General features: G+C 42.6%; 1 protein-coding gene across 2 annotated transcripts; it reads left to right on the top strand.

Annotated features, from left to right (window-relative positions):
- Nucleotides 1–5,881: 5,881 nt before the first annotated feature.
- Nucleotides 5,882–24,497, top strand: NAB1 (NGFI-A binding protein 1). Of its 2 annotated transcripts, none has more exons than XM_009485113.2 (7): nt 5,882–6,700; nt 12,381–12,514; nt 13,661–13,712; nt 19,370–19,480; nt 21,821–21,962; nt 23,114–23,263; nt 24,402–24,497. In XM_009485113.2, the coding sequence occupies exons 1-7, from the start codon at nt 5,882–5,884 to the stop codon at nt 24,491–24,493; spliced, it is 1,500 nt and encodes a 499-aa protein (XP_009483388.1). In that variant the 3' UTR covers nt 24,494–24,497. The 2 variants fall into 2 exon arrangements, with proteins under 2 accessions (XP_009483388.1, XP_075567133.1); XM_075711018.1 differs by lacking the exon at nt 19,370–19,480 and adding an exon at nt 15,335–15,337.
- The last annotated feature ends 339 nt before the right edge of the window (nt 24,498–24,836 follow it).

Raw genomic sequence — 24,836 nt, 5'->3', positions numbered from 1 at the left:
TGTGTGTGTGTGTGCGTGTGCGTGTGCGTGTGCGCGCGCGGGGCGGGGGCCGGCGGCGGGGCCGGGGCCCGGGGGGGGCGGGGGCGCCGCAGGCCGCTCCCTCCCTCCCTCCCGCCGCCCGCCCGCTCGCTCGGCCTCCGCGCACGGCAGGCGCGGCCGCGGCGAGGCGAGGTGCGCGGGGCGGCCGCGCGGGCCCCCCCGCCGTTGGCAGCGAGGCGGTGGCGGGGACCGGCTCGCCCACCCGCCCCGTCGATGGGAAAGGAGGAGCCTGGGCCGGCGGCGCGCAGGCGGGGGGGGCGCTGGCAGGAACTTCGGCGGGGCTGAGTCTGCGGCGCCGGGACGGCATCGAGGGAAGCCCCGGGCAGCCGGCGGCGGCGGCAGCCTACTGCAGAGTACGTGCGGGACGGCCGGGGAGCTGGGGCAGCCCGGTCCCGGTCCCGCGGGGGGCGGCCGGAAGGAGCGGGCGGGTCGTGCGTGGGTGATTCCCGGAGAAATCCGGCGCGGGGGGGGTGGGTGGGACGCGGGAGTGGGTGGAAAGTACAGGAACGTCCCCGCCGTGCCTGCTGCTGCCGCGGGGGGGCCGCGGGGCGGGGGCGGCGGGGCGGGACGGACGGGACGGGACGGGACGGGCGGGGGCGGTGCCCCGGCGGCGGGCTGCCGGGCCCGCGCGGGGTACCGGGCGGAGGGGGGCGGCGCTGTGGTACCGGCCACTCCCCCTCCCCCGGCATTGTAGTGCCGTGCCCCTCCGCGGCCTCTCCCCCCCGCCGTCCCCCGCGCAGTGGTTCGCCCCCTCCTCCCGCCCCGCGGCCGTTGGTGGGACGTGACGGGAGCTCTGGGCCCGCTGGCTCCGGGCGCCGCCGGCCGGGCCGGGCCGCGACCGCCCCGCCTGTCCGCCGCCCGGGCACCCGCGCCCCTCGCCGTAGCCTTTACGGAGAAGCGGCCCCCGGGGTGCCGCGCCGCGGCTCGGGGGTGTTTCTGTCAGCGGGCTCGGCGGCTGCGAACTTGGTGGCGGCGGCGCGTTGGGACCGCAGCCCCCCCGGTGCCCGCTGTGTCGCTTCCCTTCCCGTCGGCTCCCTTCGGCGGCCCGCCCGGGGCCGGCGGCGGCCGGGTCCCGGCTGGCATGCCGGGGCGGTAGGTAACCCGGGCCGGGCTCGGGTGGGACGCTCGCACCGAGCGGGTGGGATTCGTAAACTATTTGGGCTTGCTTTTTTTTTTTTTTAAAATCCTTACGCGATTTTTAATTTTTTTTGCACGCTTCAAGTTTCTTATTAGTTGCGGCGAGATACGCATCTGTATTTGAATGTGAAACTCACTTAATAGGTTGTATTTTGGCACATCTCAGAGCTAGACACGACTATTTAATTTGCTAAGTCTCGCTTCTGCAGCTACATGTAATTTTCTTCTCCTGCTAAAAGTCCTTTGGAAACGCTGCAAAAATGTAATGAATATGCAAAGCAGCCAGCTCTCACATCCAAATCCGGTTTGTCTTCAGAGACTTTTCAAAACGCCCAAAGTGATCAAGATATATTATGAAATAATCACTTTTGCCTAAAATACAGAAATGTGATGTTCGCACTTGCTCCTTGTGCGTATTCCTAATTTAATTGGTGACAGCTCAAATATAATTCACCTGAAATAAAAATCTCTTAAAATCAGTTGGGGTTGCTCAGTTGCTCTTACTTCTAGTGCAGCCTTAAAAAGCAGGAAAAGTGCTAGTGAAGTCCTTGCCCCGTGCTTACATCCCACAACTCCCGAGCTTTCCTTCTCCCAGTACTTCACCCACATCCACCACCTGCTTACTGTAGCTGCCTGTCTTCCTGCTACCTCTGGGGAATGTGCAGCTTTGAACTCAGACCAGGCAGAATGGGAAGAAAAGGGTGTTTTCCTGTGGTTAAAGATGTTGCGCTGGGCTGCTGCCACCGCCGGTTGTCTTGGTAGAGGGAGCCGGTTGCAGGAACAGGTTGTGATTCCTGCACTGATTGTTTACAAATATTTAGTAGTGCTGTCTGTGTCTCTGCGGTTTTTGTTTTCCTTTTTCCTAGGGGTTATGTTTGTGGTCAGAGTTAAGGTGACATCCAGCCTTTGGAGAGGAGGGCATGGCGTATGGGGTGATAGGCTGTGGATGTGAATGAGGTAACGTGGAAAATGAGAATGCATGGTTGTGGGTTGCAAAGGCTGAGTGAAAATCTAACTTGTGATTTCCTGGTGCTTCCGTGGCTATAACAGTATGCAACCTTGCACATATTTTAAAGAGCTTTTTCTGTTACGGGGAATTTCCTAGCTGCTTTCTTTGTTCTATATGTGAAAAATGTAAAAGACAGCTGCTCTTCGTGTGTGTTCCCGCACTCCTTACTGGTATGGACGATGAGCAAAGAAGGGGAGAAGTAGCAGCTCAGCTGCCATCGCTGCGTTCGTTTATTCCTGCAGACCTTCCCGTGCCAGCTTTGCGTTCCCGCCTTTTGCCGTAAAAGGGTTTGCCGTTGGCCGTACCTTGGAAGATCTACTTGCTTGCTCCTAAGGCAGCAGATTATTCGCGTTAGCTTCGCAGGGTTTGCCAGGTTGGTTTGGGATCACAGGTCAGAAAGCCTAAGACTTACCGAGCAGGCTGTGGAAGAGGGGGAATGCACATGGTGCCCCAGGGGGAGGTGCTCTCCCTGGTGAGGAGCATACACAAGTCTTCTGGCCATGAGCTCGCCCCGTGTCTTCTTGTTGCACAATCTCTTCTTGTGCTCACCCTTTACCCCAAAAGCACGGCCACTGCTGCACTAAGAAAAGAGAGCAACAGTGGTGGAAAGCAGTACTTTAATGTCTCTTAGATGCAATTTAAAGGTCACCTGAAAGATGTGTGGAACTGAGACTTGAGTGGGTGTGCTAAGGCTTTGCCATAGCCAGATAGGTGAGCAGAGCCAGGCAGCGACAGCAATGCCGTGTGTCCTTTGAGTTAACGGTCTCTTCTGGTTCTAGCAGTGCTGCGCTGCTTTCCCAGCAAACTTTCTTTGTTGCTTGTCCTCCTCTTAAGCCTCGTCTTACTCCTCCAGCTCGACTAGCTTACCTGCTTTCCTGGCTTTGTAAGCTGTGAGCTGAGCTGAACCAGCGGAGTGGACTGGTAAGGTCTGGAAAATCAGCTTAGCTGGCGGTGTGGTGAGACTGTCTGCGAAAGGGTAGGGAGCCTTCCCCCTGTGAAAGTTTAGAAATAATTGGGATGTCGTTGAGGTGAGTGCCGAAGGAACTCAGTTTAATGAGAGGAGAAAAGAGGTCAAAAGGAGAAGTGTCTGAAAATGTCTTCTCTGCAGAAATTGGTAGCAATCTTAAAAGGAAAATTTGTGTGGCCCTCTCAGGAGTTCCTGTACTAAATTTGGAAAACAGAATTGGTCTTTAAAGTACAAAACAAAGGCATTTCAGTCTTGCTTTAAATTCAAATCTCAACGCAGTCTGAACTGTGGACTCGCTACTGACGCCTCCATAGTACGTATTAATCCAGTTTTACCTGTCATGAGGAGATTCATTGATTAGAAGCCTCTAGGTAAAGGCTGCTCGTGGACTGTTGCTGCTCTTCCAGCCTGTGGGCTGGAAAAATGAGCTCCATGCCTTGCCTGGAGCTCTTGGGCTGTGTGTCATTTCACTGCCACCGTACTCCCAGGAATCAGTTTAGCTCTCTGCACAAAGTCCATTTATGTAGATTTATGTAGATTTTGTGCTAAGATGGATGACTTTCAGAGCAAATGGGTATTCTTGTAACAGTTATATAAGTTGATTTGTGGTATTGATGGTAGCAAGTCAACATCATTTGAAATGGGAGGGTAAGAACAGTTTACTGAAATGCCACTAAAGCATAAACTGTTAGTTTTGTTTGTCTTGTCAAAGTTTTATGGAATGGGAGGATTTTTCTAAGAACTTCTGTGAAGTAATGACAATTTTAAAAATACTGATTTATGTACTGCTTAAAGGATTACCTTAAGTGATCTTCCCCATTTTCCTTGTTGCTGCTCACATCTTTGAATGTAGACAGTACTTAATTGTTTTTATGCAATTAACTGTTATTTTTGAAAGCTAAACTGTATTTCTAAAATGCATAGCTCTTAAATGTTTCCAGTTTCACTCTTGAGTTCCAAAGTGTGCGGTTTATTAGCTCTTGAACTCACCAGCAGCTCCTTGAGGTGGCTGCTCAGATCTAGCGGGCTATTGCTGTCCATTCTGTTTTACAAATACCAGCATACAAAGATTGATATGTGCAGCTGGTGGGCTTGGTTTTTTTTTGTATTTTTTGATTTTTTTCCAGGTCTTTTCTTCCTGAAAATATTGTTTGTAGGTATCCTGTTGCTGCCACATACATTTTTGTAAAGTTTCTGTTGGCCTCCTGATCTTATTTTTCTCTAGTAGAGTTTAATCAAAGGTTTGTAGCAAATGTGTGATCTTTCAGATGCCTCCTGAATAGAAGTTGAGTTCCGTTTGTTACATCTGTACATTTATTTTGAATCGTTGAAGAAAAAGCGCATATTGGGGGGGGGGGGGGGGGGGGGAAGTGCATATTGTAGAAATAATTTCTGCCTTAGTTTCATTTTTGATTACCAGTCTCCCAATCCCCCAAACCATACATATATTCTTGCATCAGAGTTCTGGGGGGAGGGGAGCGGAACGTTACTAAAATAGTTTCCCCCCCAGTGTGTGTGTGTGTGTGCAAATCGTTCTGTAAGTGCTGATTTTTAGGTTATTGCTGCGTGGTTTTTTAAAGGGCAGTGTGATAGTAGAGTCAGAGTAGTGTTAACAGACCAGTTCCATGTTTTAGTTCTGTTACTTTCCCAACCAACTATAAATTACATGCTTTAGGCCTTATTGATTGGTGGTTTAGCTTAATACAGTAATACTGGAAATTACCTGCTTGTAGTTGTGAAAGCCATCGTAGAGAGAAGAGGGGGGTGTGTGTGAGATCTTAGAATTCTCTAAAGAGTTTATTATTTGTGGGATAACTGCGGATAATGGGTTTTATGAAGTTGAAACTTGTGCAAATGGTTTTGCTGCAGCCATAAGGGTACAATACTGCTGCAATTTGTCTGTTGGGAGCCCTTAGAGTGCAATTTCTGTGTTTCTGAATGGTATTTCATGTCATAAGTATCAATGACATGCAGGCCTGTTAGCAAATGGAACAGGCAGGTGAATTCGAAATAACATTTTTAAAGTATATGTGTTGGAATCCGTCAGCATTTTTGCTTTGTCTGCGGATGTTGCTCCCTTAATTAAGATCAGCAGCGGCATTAGATCCTTTTTATGGGAAGTGGGGAAAACTGTGGAAGTACTTGGTTCTAAAACACCCTTTTACTGATCCAGCTTCGTTAATCCTCTGTGGTTCTGTGAAGCACTTTTCTTCTTTGCTTGCCTTCTACAGTCCTCTACACTGCTATGGGGGGAGATGACTGGAGAATTGAGGAGAATTGAAACTGATGAGCTTTTTTTTTTTCTTCAGGGGATCAAGTATTCAGTAATTCTTCAGAGTGTTTTGTGATCGTTTTGATCTGAACATATAAAAGAGAGTCAAGTAGAAGCAGTGAGCAATATTGAATGACATTCTTGGGAACAAACATGAAGTGGGAATGCTGAAAACAAGCTGGCTTCATGTTTGAATCATCTTTTTTGTAGGTGCATCGCAACTATCTGCTGATATGTTTTTTCACAAATGTTTCCATTAAGTTAACTAGTCAAAAAATAGAGCTATTGCCCCTTTTTTTCATTTCCATACATGTTCTTCTAATGAGAGAAAGAAGTCCTGTCCTCTGAGTTGACAGCCTTACGGAAGGGTGGGTGGTGGGGGGAATGCATCTGGACGTCAGCATTCTGGTGCTCATCTTCTCTTTGTTTGTACTGTTTGCAGGTTCTGTCATCCGTGATGGCGTCAGCTCTACCCAGAACCCTTGGGGAATTGCAGCTGTATCGAATACTACAAAAAGCAAATCTCTTATTCTACTTCGATGCCTTTATTCAGCAGGGTGGCGATGATGTCCAGCAGCTCTGTGAAGCAGGTGAAGAGGAGTTTTTGGAGATAATGGCTCTAGTAGGCATGGCTAGCAAGCCACTTCATGTTCGAAGGCTGCAGAAGGCTTTGAGGGACTGGGTCACAAACCCTGGTCTTTTTAACCAGCCTCTCACCTCCTTACCAGTCAGCAGCATTCCAATATATAAGCTGCCGGAAGGGTCTCCTGCGTGGCTGGGGATATCCTGCAGCAGTTACGAAAGGAACAGCAACACCAGAGAGCCTCACCTGAAGATTCCAAAATGTGCTGCCACGACGTGCGTGCAAAGCGTGGGCGCGAGCAAATCTGATGTGGTGGGGAACTTATCGCTGCAGAGCGGCAGCGAACCGAGACTCTGGCAAGGACACCACACCACAGAGAGCGAACATAGTCTTTCCCCGGCTGATCTTGGCTCTCCAGCTTCACCAAAGGAAAACAGCGAGACCCTGGATGCCGCTGCTGCTCTGTCAGTTGCTGAATGCGTAGAACGTATGGTTCCCTCCCTGCCCAAAAGTGACTCCAATGAAGTCAAGGAGTTACTGAAAACAAATAAGAAACTGGCAAAGATGATTGGTCACATCTTTGAGATGAGTGACGAGGACCCTCACAAAGAGGAGGAGATCAGGAAGTACAGTGCAATATATGGCAGATTTGACTCAAAAAGAAAGGATGGCAAGCATCTCACCCTCCACGAGGTAAAGTACCTTGAGCGACAGTGGGCTTCCTCCCCTATTCCTACACCTTTTATGAGATGCTGTTCACAGGGTACACTTTTTGTACAGGCACTTCTCACTAGGTGATGAGAGTTGTGTGTATTACACGAGCTGTAGGCTGTCCTGCCATGGGATAGAAATCTCAGGTGCAGAAGTAGTACCCTTTCTTGGGTGGGTGTGTGCATGTGTGCACTGATGACTTCAACTGGTGTCATCAGACCGCTCAGTCACTGGTGCAGCCTGTCAGACAGTTGGTTTAAACAGTTTGGCACTGAAATAGCAAACCAGTATTGCACTGAGCATGGCCCTTGGGATTCTAGGCATTCGGCACATTTTTAAAGCAGTCCTATCTTGATATTCCCGTGCAGCTTTGAGAGTAGTCTGGTTGTTTGGAAGATTAGTAGCTGAAGTCGCTTGTGTCTGGTAACAGGATCACCTGGCTTGGTTACTACCCTCTGCTGTCTTCCCTTACCTTGAGACCCTGCTCTGTAGCTTGTGCATTTGAGGTAAAAAGGATTCTGCTGATGAGGTCTCTACACCCGGTGGGGTGGGATTTTTTTGTGTTTTGAGTTGTGATGAAGCTTAATTGTACAACCTGTGGGATTTTTGGGGCATGGTGGTCTTAAGCTGGTCAAGTGAAGTGCAAAGTATGTGAGGAGGAAGGGAAAGGACTGTCTCCAGTATTGATGGGTGGCTGTAACTTGGGGGTTTGTCCTTTAATACCTGCGTAGCATCTGTTCCCTCTTGTCCTTAAAAGTCCATGCGGGCCTCCTTTGCTTCTCTTCTGGCATTCTTGAGGCTCACTCTGCATATGTTGTAACGCAATAGGTGTGTCTGTGTGGGGAATAGTTCCCTAGTGCCAAAGTACAGTACAAGAGGAGAACAAACATTAATTCAAAGCAGTGCCAAAACGCTGTTGATATGAATGCTGCATCAGCATTTTCACAGTTAACAGTGATTGCGAAATTTCAGTTGGATTTCAAATTTGGCATGTAAGGCTTAGCTCCCAAAAGGAAAGGCAATGTTTATGTTACAGGAGTGCCAAAAAAATTGTACTGGCTTTAGCCTTTTTTTGCTTCAAGAAGAAGTTTTGTAGGTGTGTGATCCATAGCGTAAGACTAGGTTCTCTTTATGCTTCTGAGTAGAAGGGCAGAAAGAAACAAGGCGTTATTTCTTTACATTTGTGCTTATGTATTTACATTTATAAGGCAACTGCACATCACCAGCAGTGACTTCACTAGGGCTTTTACTACACACTGGGGAGATGCTTCCAAGGGAACTTGTCAGTAGTCAGCCGCATTTCTACCACACAGTTTTAGTTGTGCAGCTTTCACTTACGTGCTTTGTGGCTTTATGTTGAGCACTGACAATCTATGAATTCATCCAGTGTGCAAGAACAGATTTGTCTTACTCCCCTGACCTTGCGGAAGTCTCTGCTGTAACAGAGCAAGTTGCGTATGAGATGGAGGCAGGATTTGAAAGGATTAATTGTGTAGATTCCTTGTGTACATTGCTGCAGAGTTGGGGTTCAGAGAAAGGGGGTTCTCCCCACCTGAGGATGGAGGCAATCAAGGTATACAACGCGTGCAGCTGTGTGCTTTTGCAATCTGTCTCTGGGGTAGCGGCAGCAGAAAATACTCTGAAATCTGGGCAGACTTCTCATAGGATAATTTCCTGGCATCCAGCAGTGTAATGGAAGGTGGGCACCAGGGGCAGCCTTTGTGTCAGGCATGTGGTAGGCTCAGGAGTGGCTCTGTGAAGGTGGAGGAGTGAACAGTGGGGTGGTAGATTGAAGGAGCAGGGTAGCAAAGAACTGGAAGAAAGGATGACTGCTCTACCTCGTTAATTTTTTTTAGTGCTGCACTACAGATCTTTACTACATCACTGTAAAACCATGTTTAAAAATGGAATGAGAGCATGGTTTGGCTTTAGGAAATATTTCTATCGCTATTATGATTAAGGGCACAAGATCAAAGGAGTATGTGGTTGACTTATGCCTCACTTACGCATGTGGGGCCTTGCTGAACTTGATGGGAACTGCACACATGCAAGCAAGAAGAATTTGCTCATAATTGGTTGACTGTTTGCTTAAAGAGGCCGGATTTCACAAAATTTTGTCTTGAACAGTTTTCTCTCCATTTGCATTTTAAAGCAGAAAATATACAAATAGTAGCAAAGAGACCTTTTTTTTTTTTTTGTTTAAAATCTGCTAAACCAGAGTTTGCCTTTTGTAAACTCAGCTTCAGTGAGTTTTTGTTTTTGATGGCTTAAACAATTTGCTGTTCAGAAGGAATGACCTTAAACAACCAGGGAGGTAAGTTTCTGCTTGTCCAGGAGACTCTGTTTCTGCATGTGTTAATACATTCCAAGGCTGTCATTCTGCCTCACAGTTCAAGGTTTCTCCTTGCAGCTGGCAATGAACAGCTGAATAAACTTCACTATGAATTTAAAAAGCTTAAGTAGTGGTTGGCTTCTTAATGTAAAGATCAGGGTGTATCTGGCTGCTCAAGCAGAGTGGAGTTGCATGCAAATGGAACTTAAACTTGATGGAATTATTAGTGGTGAGTTAGTGAGAATATTCTCTGTTTCGGTATGAACACTAGAGTGTCTCGGAGGGCTTGAGCAGCCATTAGAGGCCAGCGAGAGCTGTAGATACTGAGCTGATTTGGAAGTGTGTGCTGTTGGTAGGATTCTCTGCATAAGGCACTGATCTAGCATAAAATCTGATGCAGAATCTTTCAAAGACATTCCAAAACTAATAAACATACTGTCCTTAATCCATCCCATTGTCTCGGTATTACACAGCTTTTCAAGCACGGAGGGCACTTCATGTTTAAAGTTAGACTGGAGGAGGGATGAGTATGAGGCATGCCCTTGAACTTGGTGACCTGTGCTTGTTTGAGTCAGATTTGTAATTTGCGTGTTAAAATTTCAGCGCTTGCCTAGGTACCTATAAAACCGAGAAAAATCCTGTTTAATAGTGAGAGAAACAGGAATAAGAAATGCAAGTAATAAATTTTGTCTAGCTCGGTCCCTTCCTTTTCTTTTGCTGACTCACCAAAACAGTAGGACTTGGTATTTAATTATGTGGTTTTTTTAGTGGGGGGAATCTATGAACCCCATCAGATGGGAATATACCCATGCCTTTCCATAGACCCTGTATGGTTATGTGCTGCTTCATACCATTAAGGCTTCCAGCAAACAGAATCTTTATTTTTAGGCATGTAATACTTTCTGTCTGCAGTATTAGGTCTCCTGAAAAGGCAGGAAGCCATGATGCACTTCAATTCAGTAAGTCTGGATGTGACCTGAAAGAAGAAACCAGGAAAAACAAACAAACATTTGGCTTTTCTCATACATTAGGATAAACAGCATTTGCCTACAGCTACCCAAAGTATTTTCAGGCGTTTCAGCTCTTCGCAACCTTTTAACACTTTATAGAGGGATAAAAAAATCTCAAATTATTTTGTAAGCATTAGTCATATTATTCATCCTCGGCAAAGTAATCACTATCACTGTTACAGAAATCAATGCCTGCTTTGGATGGTAATTCTTTTCATCAGTATTGTATTAATCTTTTATATCTCCCCCCCGTGTTTTTTGTGAAAAGATAAGACATTGTAGAACAACTGTTCCTGTCTAAGGGGTGATAGCTTGTTATTTTAGTACATTATATTGTAGGAACATAGTAACCTAGAGATGTTTCACAGATTAAACCTAAACTTCCCACCCTTGTACATCTGATCTCTGTGAGATTTTTTTTTTGTCTGTACAGAGACTAAAAGATCAGGCAACATATCTAGTTCATCTGTTAAAGACATGTTTGCACTCTGATTGGCATTCAGGTATCGCAGGAAATGCCCTACTCGGATCAGAGGCTTTTATGCTAAACACAGGAAAAAATGCTTATGAAATATTAGGAACAGCAGTTCTGTGTGAGGTTTTACTAGAAATACTGCATGGGCACAGGCTGCTGAGAGAATCTCAGCTCTTCTGATACATATTTTTGGGTTTTTTCAACCTCCCTGGAGAACAAGTGTTGCATTAGGCAAAATTTTTTTTTTTTTCCCCCTCATTTGGATGACATAAAGCACTGTGGCAAAGGACAGCATGGTTGTGTGTTGTTCATGTCTTATGACAGCTTCCATCCTTCAGGGATGGAGCGTGCGGTGTTTCAGGTGAGTTGCTGGCCTCTGATTTAATTCAGAAGTAACGTTCTGCAGTGTGGTAGACAGGGGTAAAGGAGCAAGTGTCTTAGCCTTCTCCCAAGAGACACTGTTTAACTTCAGACCTGCTGGTCTGTCCTCAGCTTCACCTTCTGTCTGCTTCCATGAAAACCACTTCTTGTACAAGCAGTGTTTTTAGTGTCTGAGGTCACATGTGTGCGGTCCTGCCCATCCTCATCCACATAACCCTCTGTGCTGAACTGCAGCTGTTCTCTGCACTGCCAGATCAAGGGTTGGGGATGGCACATCTCAGTCCGTCATGAATATGCTGACTGTGCTGTGGAAAACCTAGCTGCTTTGTAATATTCACTAGCCTGAGACCGATACAGAACATCTGTTGACAATAGCAGCAAAGCAGCTGGTGCTCATTTGTGAGAAGCCAAGCCCATTCAAAGCAGTTTAATTTCTAGAAATAAAGAGAAGAAGAGTTGTGGGCACTTTGGAAAACACACCTGTAGTATTCTGTTGGCCTCTTGCTGTTAAGCCTCATTACAAGTGCTGGCTGTTCTTCAGCTGAGGAAGAAGTGAAAATGTCTCTTCAGCCCCTGCTTACTGAGGAAGGAGCAGGGAATCTCCTCTCCAGCATCTCAGTTCCAGTGTCTCTCATTGTGTTAATAATTTTGTTGTTTGTCCGTACTGTTGGCCATAGGTCATAGGTTTTTCAGACCGCAGTATTGTTAAGCTGGTATAATTCATGACAGTATCACCACTTCCTATAGGCTTCTATTGCGAAACCATTTTGAGCCTTAACTTAAGGCTTTTTTTTTTTTTGTTCCCCTCTTTATGAAACTGTTGCCAGCAGCAGAGGCACTAGAAATGTGTCCCGACAGGCTCAGGAAAACATCCTTGAAACAAGTTACATTTGATTCATGTCTGAAGATAGTCTTCACAAACACGAGGGTGAGAAACATAGCTAAAAAAAGTTTAATCGTTTCTTAAACCATCACCTTCTACAGAATTTATGCTGTATTCACCAGGGAAAGCCATCTGTACCCACACTGTCAGGGTGTTTTTTTTTTTTTTTTTCTCCCCCAAGTCCTGGGCATATTGCTTTTATAAAAATAGTATTCCCTGTACACCAGGCTTTGGGAGCCAAACACTGTGAACATTCAGAGCTACTGTTTTATACTGAGATTTAATTAATGCTGGAATGAGGCACAAGCAGCGCACATTGAGAGACACTTACAGTAATGTTTTACTTTAAATGACATTAAATGCACCAACTACATTTGTATCTTTTCTCTTCCCAGAGGCTTACCTGGCTTAGTAAAGGTATAAATAAACTGAAGAAACCCTCCAGGGTGTAGTATACAATTATAGGTAATTTTACTTGCAATTGAAATTCTTTATTATTTCAGAAGAACGGGTAGTTTTACAAGCACAATGGGTGAAAGTGTGCAAAATCCTGAATCCCTGTTTTTGTGTTTAATTTCCAGCTAACAGTTAATGAAGCAGCCGCTCAGCTGTGTGTAAAAGATAACGCGTTGTTGACCAGGAGAGATGAACTCTTCGCACTAGCTCGGCAAATCTCTCGAGAAGTTACATACAAGTATACTTACAGGACCACCAAGTAAGGCTTTAATTAACTTAAAGGACCTTTACTTTCAGGGAACTAATCAGTCTGATAGCATTTCTTTTGAAGCACTAGAGACACTTTCCTCCTGCTCTTTAGCTAGCAAAGTGCTCTTCTGAGGAGGGTAGGAAAATGCTATTTAAGTCATGAAGCTTTCAAACTGCTAAGATTTAGCTGTCTTGAATTACCTTTTTATTTGCTCTCTAGTTTTCCAGATTTTGTCATGATAGTGCATGCTGAGAGGCATCTGAGAGGTTGGCATTTCAAATATTTGAGGCATTTGTGTATTTCAAGGTTAATGTAAATAGGCAGAGTAGCCAAAGCTGCTTAATGTATCAATTATTATTTTTCCATATACAGATTTGGTGTGTTAGTTTCCAGGGAATGAAAAAGATAAGGTCATAGGGAGTGGCTTACAAACTTGCTTTAAAGAAACTGAAGCCGAGTCCTAATTTCTGTTGTTACTGTTCTGTTAAATGAACTGCTGTTATGAAACAGTAACAAAGGCTTAACAGCTTTTAAATATAATTAAAACTTTAGGGTTAATAAATATGATTGAAAGTCTTGATACTTTCTATATATTGTTTTTAAGTGTTAACCCCCTCATGTGTAACGCAATATCCTTTCAAAATACATTTTTAGTTTAGTTTAGTCTAGTCTACCCTTGATTGGCTTAGAGTAGACTTGGTAGTGTAGGTTAATGGTTGGACTGGATGATCTTAAAGGTCTTTTCCAACCTAAACGATTCTATGATTCTATGATTTTCCTACACTTCTAGGAGCTTTTTATGATTTTCCGTTGCTCCCTTTCTTCCACAGTGATTAATGTAGATATATATCCATTCTGGGTAAGCAATGCCAAAGGCGTTTCTGTAATTCTCCGTGCTCAGGTAGCTTTCCTTTCTGTTTGGAGGAAGAGTGCATGAGTCTCTTGACACTTTTGAAAACAGCACAAGGCGCTTGTATTCCTCTATACTTGAGTGACACTTACTGCCATGTCCAAGTGAATTGGAGGCTTTTTTCTGTGCATCTCGCTTGTTCTTGTCTGATTGGTTTTTTTCCCTTGACTCTGTATTTCATTATTATTTCTGATGGTCAGTGTTAATGTGCCATTTACTGATAGTGTATGTGTATTCTCTTCTAGATCTAAATGTGGAGAAAGGGATGAGCTGTCACCAAAGAGAATCAAGATAGAGGTACAGTATTGTAACTCCTGTATTTTGACCTATGCATGCTAAAATTCACTTTTGTTTTGAAGGGTTCGGTCTCAAGGAAATTTGTCAGAAAAACATTTGACAGACAGTTGATGGGTGTGAGAGAGGGGGAGAACATCACCACTGTCTCTGCAAATGGAAATGCTTGATGGAGAAACCTGTAGGAGCAGGGGTAAAGAGTAGGATTTGCTTAACAGTAAAGTTACTCTCAGTGTTTTGCACTCTGAGTGAGTAGGAGGGGGAGGGATGGGACTGACTGACTTCCTGTGGTGGAATAAGCTCAAAAGCGCTATAGGAACCATCTTCCCATAAGGCCTCCTGCTTGTAAGTCAGTGTGAGGTGCGGTTTGCTTAATTCACTTCAGTCAGCTTTTGATCATGTCCAGAATCCAGAGTTCTGGATAAGGATTGATAGCAGAATACTAGCTGTCTCCGACTATGCTATAAATTGTAAAACTGATCATATTGAAGAGTCAAAAGGTAACTAAAAGCTATATATGTCAACGCAAATGGTTGTGCCTGTAGATATTAATTTACAGGTTTTTTTATTAGTTTTGTGTAAAAAAAACCAAAACAAAACCAAAAACCCACAAACAAACAAAAAAAAAACCCACAGGTACACATGGCTAATGCATACCCCTGCACAAGATGTTGCTTAGAGAGATGCTGGGACTTTCTTGTTAGGAGTGCAGGAGCCACGTATATGTAGGTTACCTTTTTCTTCAGTTACCACTGCTGGAAAGTAAATTTGAGGCCTTTTAAAAAGTCACTTTTAATTAGGAAAAAAAAAAAAAAAATTGTAAGTATGTATACCTATATACCTCATAAGAATAGTAGATCTTCCTTTTTAATTTTTTTTTTTTAAACAAATACTGTTTCACTGTTATGTGTGTATGTGATTCATCCTTAGTGTTGTGGGGGTTTTTTTTATTGTACTGTCTACTCCAAGAGGTGTAGGTTAAATGTGCGTTAGAATGTAAGCTAGGCCTGAGCTAGATTTGTATGTGACACGGATATGCGTTACATTCTTGAAATGTAGAGGGGAGTTGTGGCATATTCTGGAATGCGTTTCTCATATGTAACTCATTCTGTAATAAATGATGAGTAGTGCCATGCTTTGTTACCTGTACAAAGGCTTTTCCTGTGAGGCAAACCCTGGTGAGAGCAGTTAGTGTTGAAAAGGTAGTTATGAATAGGTATAGAGGAATTAATCTTTTATTTATTTATTAAGTTCATCAGTCTGTGTACAGTTGTAATTTGACTTTATATAATACAAAATACACATGTGCATTGAGGATTTACTGGTAGCTTTGATAAGTCAGTAATGCCCTTTACATGTGTTAGGATTTGCTTTGACCTATGCTTGTTCTTTGATCCACAAAAAAGAGCAGGGAAAAACTGTGTTAAATGATATTACCCACCTTCACCATTATCTGCCTTGACCAACATGTTGCAGGATGGTTGCTTGAGTCTCCCCTCTATTGTCCGGTCTAGTCCTGGAGCTGGTGCAGAGCTGCCACTCCTCTGCTTGAAATAGTATTTCACTGACTGTTGGATTTCAGCATTAGGAAGGTTTTCCTTCATTCAGTAATAATTGATGATGAGCAAGTATCTAAAATGACACACTGCAAGGGAGGTGCTTTTTTCCACAGGATCTTCATTGAAAGAAAAAGTAAAATTTAACTCCTGAAAAATACAGGCTGAAACTTTAGGTTTTTTGGAGAGCAGGAAATTTGGACAGCCTTAGGAGATGTGCATTCTCTTATTTTCTGCATGGTGAAATCTTAAGAGTCTGGAAGGCCTACTTTCTCTAGACACTTTTTAGTTCAATAATTCTGACAAAGGATGTTTACTTGGTTTTCTTTTTATTTAAAATTACCAGTTGTGTTTTAAAACGCTTGTGAAAATTTCATGTCCTAACTGTACAAATTGCTGTTTCAGAAATGGGACTTTTTTCCAAAATAAGAAATAGAAAATTAAACTAAATGAAATAATCTTTCATTTGATAGCATAGTACTACTAATTGTGAAAAGACCAGTGTTGTTATCAACATAAATGTCTTTTCCCTTACAAGTTTGGGAGCCTTCTAAGGAGTAAACCATTACTTCAGTGCATTATAATTCTGAGGTACACTGTAAATCATGGACTTCTCTCCAAAGAAATTTAAAAAAGATGCAGTATTACACAGTAGATCACTTTTACATGTAGTGTTTTGGGTTCTTGGGGCTTGCATTTTGAAAAAAAGAAAGTCCTTTTTTAGTAGTATGTTTGGGAATTTTGGGGGGGGGGTTTTGTGTTTTAGAAAGGTGGAGGTAAAAATGAACATGGTAGCAAATGCTGCAGATTTTTCCTTCTGTTCTGGATAAGAATTCCTTATCCTGCTTTTAAATTTGTAATGCTTCATTGTGGCTCTATTATCTCACTATCATGCTAATACCATGCAGAGGATCTGAACATTGGTGATATTTTTTTTTTGTTGTTCTAACTAGCTCTCTCTTTTTTTTTTTTTTTTTTGGGGGGGGGTAAAGGTCATTTTGCCTTTCTGTTTTAAGGCTGAACTCTGTATTTTGATTCATCATTCCTTTACCCATTAGTCATTAATGTCTTTGCAAAGTGTAGTCTAAAATACTAGTGCTTGAATTTGGAAAGACTTCACACCCTGTTTGCATAGTGTAAAAGATTACTTAAAAAAAAAAAAAAAAAAAAAAAGATGAGTTAATTTCCTGAAATATAATAACACTTAAAAACTCCAGAGACTCTGAAGGTCATCCTTGAGCAGAGCTAGCAGAGCTGTGTGTGCAAGCTGCAACATTGCCAGGTTACAGCCACCATTGTAAATCTATCCTCTTCACGAATATGAAACTCAGACAAGCATTACAAAGAAACAATATGCCATGAATTACATCAAATTACCTGTAAAAGCCTTTCGCTTCCCCTGCGAGCTCTCCCCCTCTTCATAGAGTGGGTGGGCGAGCTGTGGGAGTGAAGTGTAGAGAGGAGAAGGGAAAAAATTCCAGGCAAATAACAGACTAAAGGTGTGGAGGGAGTGAAAAAGGGAATGGAGTGAATTGGGATTTGGAAGCAGATTATAAAAAAGGGGTTGTAGTTCCTAAATGTGCTCTGGACAAAGAGCAGGACAGGCAAATAGGGTTGGAAATGGCGCATCCTCCTGCGGAACAAGGATCTCTCCTGCATAGGTGTTGTGGGCTGGGGGCACCCCTTGTTTTGTCATCTTCCGTGACTCAGTACCAGCACCGCTCGAAGCGATGAGCTGTTGTGGCACCAGCTTAGAAAGCAAAACAAGTCACAGGTATATCACGCAGAAGGCACGGAGGGAGAAGCTACTCATTGCTCTTGCTGCTTTGCGTTGGGGTTGACGAGGTTCCCCTTCAGAGTCAGAGTGAACAGCCAAGAAAGCAAAGAAAGAGAGTTTTAATAATATTCGTGCTGTCTGTGGTACAAAGGAATTGTTCTGTGTGTCAGTGTCTCTGCTCAGCTGAACGGGGGGGGGGGGGTGGGGAGAGCTTGCAAAAGCCGATTTCACAAAGCTCAGTGGGAATCAGGGGGCACAGGCAGGAAGACCTGAGCGGAGGCTGTGAGGAAGCGTCTTCCCTTGGTGCTGGTATGGGTGGAGGGAGAGGAGAGAAAAGGCCCACCTCCACCATTGCTGAGAAGGTTGAAAAGAAAACCAGTCGAAGTGTGGGATTTGTGTTTTTCACAAAAACGGCAAAAGCAGTAGAAGCTACTGTTTGCATAGGAAAAATGTCATTAGAGGGAGCGAAAAAGCACATGTGGGACTGAGAACATCTGCTGCACAAAGCCGCTTGAAAAACAACTGAGCAGCAGCATGGCAAAACAAAAATGCTGTGCTACATGCAGCAGGCCCTCCTGACCACAGAGGGAAAAGGAACCGCAAGGCAAACGTGGCACAGAACAGGTCGTCGCCTGGCCCAGCCTGCTCCTTGTCAGCCCTTATTGTCGGGGCGCCGAGAAGAGCCAGCGGTGGGGAAGGGCTCTGGCAAGGGGATCCAGAACTGCATCGTCATCCAAGAGTTATCTGCGTGACTGACGGGTGACAGTCACGGCAACAGGCAGCAACGGGCTCCTGGCCCCGCTTTTAGGGAGCAGCCTTTGGTTTTGTATTGGCAAATGATCACAGATATGTTATAAAGAGCCGTGTTACCTGTTTTGTTGCAAAAATAGGATCCTGAGTGACAGGTTTTTGTGTATTCAGTTTCTCATCTTCCTACACATAATCATTCTCCTCTCCCAAACAAATTCAGGTCTAACTATGAAAATGGTCAGTGTTCACGGAAATATGCTGCAAAGCCTTTGTTTCTAGAGGATGAGGTTTTGTGGCAATTTACCTGGTTATGAAATTTTGCATACTTATCATGGTTTTTTTTTTCCCTGAGGGAGTATGTTGGGTGGATAAAAGCAATCTGCAGTGTTCAGACAGATAAGTTTTTTTTTCCCGAGCATAAAGAATGGCATTATTGGCATTACGTTGCACTGAGGGTCTGGCCACCTGATGTGGGTCTGACCACCACTCTGCAGGGCAGTGGGCAGCCTGCCAACGGCGTGGACCTTGTAGTCCTTTCCCTGTGGCTTTTTTGAAAAGTTGCTTTTCTTGTTCTTGGGCTGTAACCCATTTGTCCAGCTATTGTCAAAAATATTATTATTTATGTGCACGTGCCTCTAGAAGCCGCAAGGAAAATAACCTAATTTGGTGTACTTTTGATAGCTGGGTCTGTGGATCCTCAGCGACAGATGTCACTGTTTTCAGGTTTGGGTCTGTCTTAAGATCTTTAACTTCCTCTCACATTTTAAGTCACCTTACTGTGTTTTTGTAAACAATTCTGGATGTTCCTCTATTTTACATGAGCTTTCCTTTTATAACGCTGAGCAGGATAAATTTCTCATCTTGAACCTTTGCTTCGATGATTAATTTATTTTAATGGAGTCTGGCAGGCTTTCACAGGAACTTTATTTGCTTTATTGGTACATATGCAAGCTGCAAAAGAGATTTGCATGTCATAAGCATTTGAGACTGAAAGAATTATTGAATCATGATTTCCCATAGTATATAAAGTCTTTGCTACCCTACTTTTAAAATGGTGATATTTCTGGTGATGCTTCATTTTGTGATAGTAGTGTAAGTTCTGTGTTAAATACATTGAATTTCAGGAGGCTTTGCTCAGTTTCTCAAGGCTAGTATATCCTGCTGCTGTGCCTTATTCTCAGCTACATATAAACTTGATTTCTTAAGAATCTCCAAAGCTGTTGCATGTAATGAGTGACAGAAACCATAGGCCTAAATCTGCCTGGCAAGGCTGAATGTAAACTAGTTTAATGTCAGTGACAACAGTAGTCTGGATTCACCTGAAACTGAGATAGATGAGATACGATTGTCTGTGTGTGCAATTTTAGATATATAGCAGTTGTTGTAGAGGGGCTGTGTGTGTTTTATGCACAAACTTAAATGAAGTGAATAGCACAAACATGTACATTGTAGTCCAGAATTTTCACAGAAGTTCAGGAATGTGGGGTTTTTTTTTTTTCTTTTGAGTATACAGAGAGGATGAAGAAAAATCAGTAATATGTCCCTCTTGGTGTTTGGTTTCTTCTTATGCTCAATAGGATGGTTATCCTGATTTCCAGGACACAGTCCAGACACTCTATCAGCAAGACAAAATGCCGCTTGCTTTGGCTAAAGGAAAGAGTGAAGACTCAACAGCTCTTAATTCCCAGGTAAACCAACTACACTACACTGTGAATAATACAGGCCATGTCTTTGTACATTGATTTTGATGTATTGTTTTGATGACTGATGTAATTGCCATCGATCTTCAAAGGCTACCTAGCTTAGCTGTGATTGCATCACTCTTAATTTGGGTTTACCTTCTGAAACTCTTCTGACACAGTGCTACAGCTTTACCCTTGTTATTTCCAAGGAGATAAGATCTAGTGTAGTAGGCTTGAAAATACGTGATTGCCTGTTGGGACCAAGTAGGGCACTATTGGTACAGTACGTGCTGTGTTACTTGCATTATTAGCTATAAATGGAAAGTTCAAGTTACTGAGTCTAGAGGAATAGAGTAGGCGATCTTGGAGTCCTCAGTTCTGACATTTCTTGTGAGAAGAAAAGCCAATATATTTAGGAAATAGTGAACCTCTGGATCCAAGAGGATAAATTGCCTTTCTAAATCACATCTAGCCTGGTGGAAGTGCAGTGTTTTGAGTATCCAGAAAGCTTTTTATAAATGAAGACAGCTTTCTGATTCTTTCTTTGTCTTTTCTGTAGTGTATCCCAGCCTTGAGGCAAAATACGCATTTCCTACTGCCAGTTGTTGCCAAGGAGGGATTTCATGCTAAGTTGCAACAAATTTATTTTCTATAGCTGAGTTGGGGAAATGTAATCACCAAATTTTCACGTAAGATTACATTTAGGAGTTATACTCCTGTTTTCTGAGACTAGACGTGTTACCCTGTCTTTTACCTTCTTCTATTGCAAAGTAGTGTACAGTCGTACAAATCTGTTCATTGTGATACATCAAAAAGCAATTATGCTATGTGTTCTGATGTCACATAATGATTAAAGGAACTTGATTTTTGCAAGCTTATTTTCATCTTGTACGTGCTTTAAAGTTTTCATTGGTCACTGCTGTGTAACAATGGACTAGAGATTTATTTTAAGCTTAAATGTATCTGCAATTCTGCATGTTTTTCTATGGTGATCAGAAGCATCATTGCAGCTTAAAATTCTGGTTTTATCCCAATTAAACAACAAAGACGGCATGAGTGAGAAATGTTTTGTTCTTTTTAAAAATTGTTTTGCAGTTCAAAAGTTGTAACAGGAGTGACAGAATAGCAAAGTTAAAGCACACTTGCAAGTAACCTATTTGAAAATAGTGGGTTTTTTAACCTACCTCCCAAAACCAAACTTGAGCTAACAGTGTTCTTCTGCAGAACCTGATGAGCTCTAAGCCAGAGTAAGTAAATACCAGTCATGTCGCTACCCTGCTGCCAGGGTCATCACTGTGCTGGAGAAACTCAGATTTTGCTGGTCTGTTACGCTGTCATTGTATTTGTAAATTGTTGCACTATGCTGAGTAAGCAGACTTTCATGGGAAGTCAGGGCTTTCATCATCTCCCAAGAAAAGTGAAGTGCTCTGCAATTAATAGGCCTCTGTACTAGTTGAAGCAATTATGGCATTACCTGAAAGAGAAATGAATTTTTTCCTATCAATTGTACATGTTAAGTTTGTACACTTTATGTTCTTATGTTCATTGTGGCTCTTCTAAATCAACTTTCTTGACTTGTGATTTTCTTTTTATTTTTGCAAGATGCTTATTTACATTCTCAAGAACAAGATTATATTGAAAGTTAGAATTCTCTTGGCATTAAAGTCAATGACAAACATTCAGACGCCATTTCCTCCCACGTTGCACTGCATTGTTTAGTTTCACTCTCTAGAGGTGTATAGGTCTTGTTCTTCTTCTAGACAGACATTTCACACCTTTATCCCCCACAAACATACTGTCATCCTACACTTTCAGAATGGCAGATTTTTAAGCTTGTGTAGTGCTGTTTCCTAAAATAAAGATTCCAAGATGTCTGGTGAAATCTTGGCATAAGTTTTTAGCAGATGTTGCCGTTGCTCTTGGAATACTTTGTGAAGGCATATATTTGAACAGAGCTAACTGGGTAATTAAGACATTATTTTTTGCTTTTCTTGAGATTCTCTTCACGTAACCTGCAGTCCTGAAGTGCAGAAAGTGATTTTTTTGTATGTTTTGGAAGAACAGAATTTAACATTGTATTTCTGTGTGATGAACTACAGCAGCTTGCATTTTAAGTATTCTTGAGTGACTCAGATGTACAGTATGAAAATCTTTATGGGTGCAAAAATATTTTGTTTGCTTGATAGTTTTGAAGAAACTGTAAAGCACACATCTGTACATATGAGTCAACAAAACCCTTTATCTAGGCTGTTAGTCTTATCATCTGATACTGGTTTTTTTTCCCCTGTGTTTTGACTCGCTATATGTATGTATATAGAGAGCAATTTTTTTTTGCTTCATTTGCAGTCGGAAAAGGTGATGGCAAAACAGATGGAGTTTCTTTGCAACCAGGCTGCATTAGAAAGACGTCTTTCCACAGGGTGTTACAGACAAAACTCAGAAGAGCACAGCCCCAATGGCATGTCATTAGATAATGCTGATGGACAAGGTATGGGAGCTTCCAGGCATGGTGTTGCTGCCAGCAAATACATTTGATATTATGCAACCTTTGTCAGTGGTGTTATTTATCTATTATAGAACACTGAGCACTGAATGGACAAGACAAGATCTGTGCCCTGAAGTGCTTACAGTCTAAACAATGCAATCAGATGTACAGTCAGATTCTGCTCTGTTACTCTGATGTATCTGGGCAAACTGCTCTCCCGATGGATAACGTGGGGAGGGAAGATGGTAGAGTGCACTACTGTTATTGAGGGCAGAACTTGGCTCTAGCTTTATCCTAAGTTTTGGAAATGGAGCAGAATGTTGCATTTCATTTGTGTTCTTGCTTTGTGGAGTAATATAGTTGGTACCCTTTTTTGTTTACCTGTTTCTGCAGTCTGGCAACAAAACCTGAGGAGCTGGCTATGTAAATTACTTAGAACTAAGCAGATTCTAATGATGTTCTTAGTAGCTTGTTATTCTTCAAAAAGCTTGCAGTTTTGTGGTTGTCTCTTTGATTTACCAACTAGCTATTCCTTAGCTTGAATTAATTTTGGGAGTGTTTGTTTTGTTCGAGTGCTTTCTGTTTGGATTTCTTTTTACTGTTGTGAAATGAGACAAAATGTTATAAATGCAGGAAATACAACCAGAAGTTCTTGTATCTATTTTTTGAGAGCTAGTTTGTTTAAGGGGGGAAGAGAAGCAGTAGAGGGAGAAACTAAGGGAATGATATAAGTAAGCGTTAAAACACAGGTTTTCATTTGTGTGTATTGGCAAGCAATATGGTGCACAAGTATACAGGAAGAATTAGGTGTGCACATCCAGCTCTTCTTGATAGTGCAAGCTTCTTCATACAATTTATCAATTGTGCAGTGGGAGCAGGAATTTTTAGGATCTCAAAGGGTTTTTTGAGCAGAATGAGAGGTGTTTTAAATTTTGTTTTTTTTTTTTTTTCTTTTTCTTTTTGTCTGGCTGAGTGTCCCTTTCCAGCAGTGCCTGTGGAATAGTCTGCAAAGCAGCATATTTACCTAAGCCTTGTTTTGCTAGAAATCTTCCCTGGAATTTAGGATGCACTTTTGCTGATAGAATTAGTGTGTGTTTAAGTCTCTACTTGTTTTCTAATAATGCATCAATGTTTTCACTGTGAACAACTTCCAGGTGAAAGACCGCTGAATCTCCGAATGTCAAATCTGCCAAGTAGACAGTTGCAGCACATTTCACTTGATGGAGAGCAGCATATTGGAAAACCTCTGTGCAGTGATTTGATCCGGCTTTACCCCAGTGGTGAGGCAAAGTCCCAGTCCTCGGGTTAGTGCTGTCCCTTGTAAAGTACCCACCATTTCTTACAAAGCCTGTGATGAACTTACTAGTACGTGATGTCTCTGAGTGAAGAAGCTAGTAGCTCAGCCTGGCATGCTTTGTGTGTAACCTTTTAATGAAGGCTTTGGAACAAAACTTCAAGAGGAGTGTTACTTGCTAATCTAGAATCAGATTGAGTATTATTTGGGAAAAGCTTAGAGGATGCAGTAACTAGGTTCAGATAAAAAATTCTGGCATGTGTCTGTCCTCAGAGAGCAGCATTGACCCAAACTACTGCTGTTAAATACTTACATTGCTGTCATTGTAATGCAGTTTTATTATAACATGGCTTCACTCTGTATAAAGGCATCAGACTTTCTTTATAAAGACACTTTTTATTCTGGTTTATAAGGACTTAGCACTGTTTCTGTACTGTGAACCAAATCGCGCAGTAAGTCTTCTGAACTGGGTTTCCCATTCACTGACTTCAGCGCACTGGCAATCTTGTCATTTACCTCTGGCATTGGGAGAAACTCATTCCAAGTTCGATAGAGGACAGCAAGAATCCTTTGTGAAATCTATATGGGTGGTTTCAGTTTAATACTTGGCGCACTGAGATGAAGCCAGGAATTCTTGAGACTCTTGCAACTTTAGGAATAATAATAAAATCCCACCTGAGTTTGGAAGATGCAATGGGAAAGAGGTTATTTGAAAGACAAGAAGCAAAAGTAGTTGTTTTGAAGACTGGGCAGAATTTTGTATCTTCCACTTTGGTATATTGCAATCTTAGCTCATCTTTTTTGCTGTTTGTCCCAATCCCAGTGATAATTCACTTTAACGAAATTTCTAGTTGGGGATTTTTACCAGTTCCCTTTCACAATGCAAGTGAAGAGTGCACCTCCACTAAGCCCTGCTCCCAGAGAGAATTGAAGTAAATCTGTGGTGATTACTCTCTCCTCACTGCAATGTAACTGATGTGGTTCTAACCCAGCTGGGTTAAAGCCCAGCAGGAGGAGGCAGAATTTATTGCTTCAACTGTTAGTATCTATATGGTTCATGGACCTTTTTCTTGAATTAAGAACAGAATATATGTTTCCAAGCAGTGTTTTTAACATCTTTTTTCTCTTTCTTTCTTTTCTTAATGCAGAAGGCCTTGGTATTTTAAAGGATTTTCCTCATTCGGCTTTTAACAACATAGAAAGGAAGGTCATAAAAACAGAACCGGAAGACACAAGATAGTCATTCTGCTCTGGAAAATGGTGTCATAGTAAAGAATGAAACTTCACAAGAGAAAAAAAACACCAGCCTTAATAACCAGTGTTGCCTCATTCAAATAAGAGATTTCAATAGCCAAAGCCTAAGAACTGGTACAGTAATCTGTGGAAACAGGAAAGCAAGAGACACTGCAAACTAGAACAGTAATACAGGTGGATAAACATTCCTGTAAAAGTGGTTTTATAACGTGGGAAGATTCACAAATTAATATTGTGCGTCTTCATTATTTAAGAATGTATTATGTATTTGTATAACTTATCAAAGTAAATCTAGATGTCGGGACGTGTATTGAGTCCAGTAGATGTGG

This window comes from Pelecanus crispus, chromosome 5, assembly GCF_030463565.1.
Source record: "Pelecanus crispus isolate bPelCri1 chromosome 5, bPelCri1.pri, whole genome shotgun sequence".
Classification (NCBI taxonomy): domain Eukaryota; kingdom Metazoa; phylum Chordata; class Aves; order Pelecaniformes; family Pelecanidae; genus Pelecanus; species Pelecanus crispus.
This window is presented reverse-complemented; position numbering and strand designations above follow the sequence as displayed.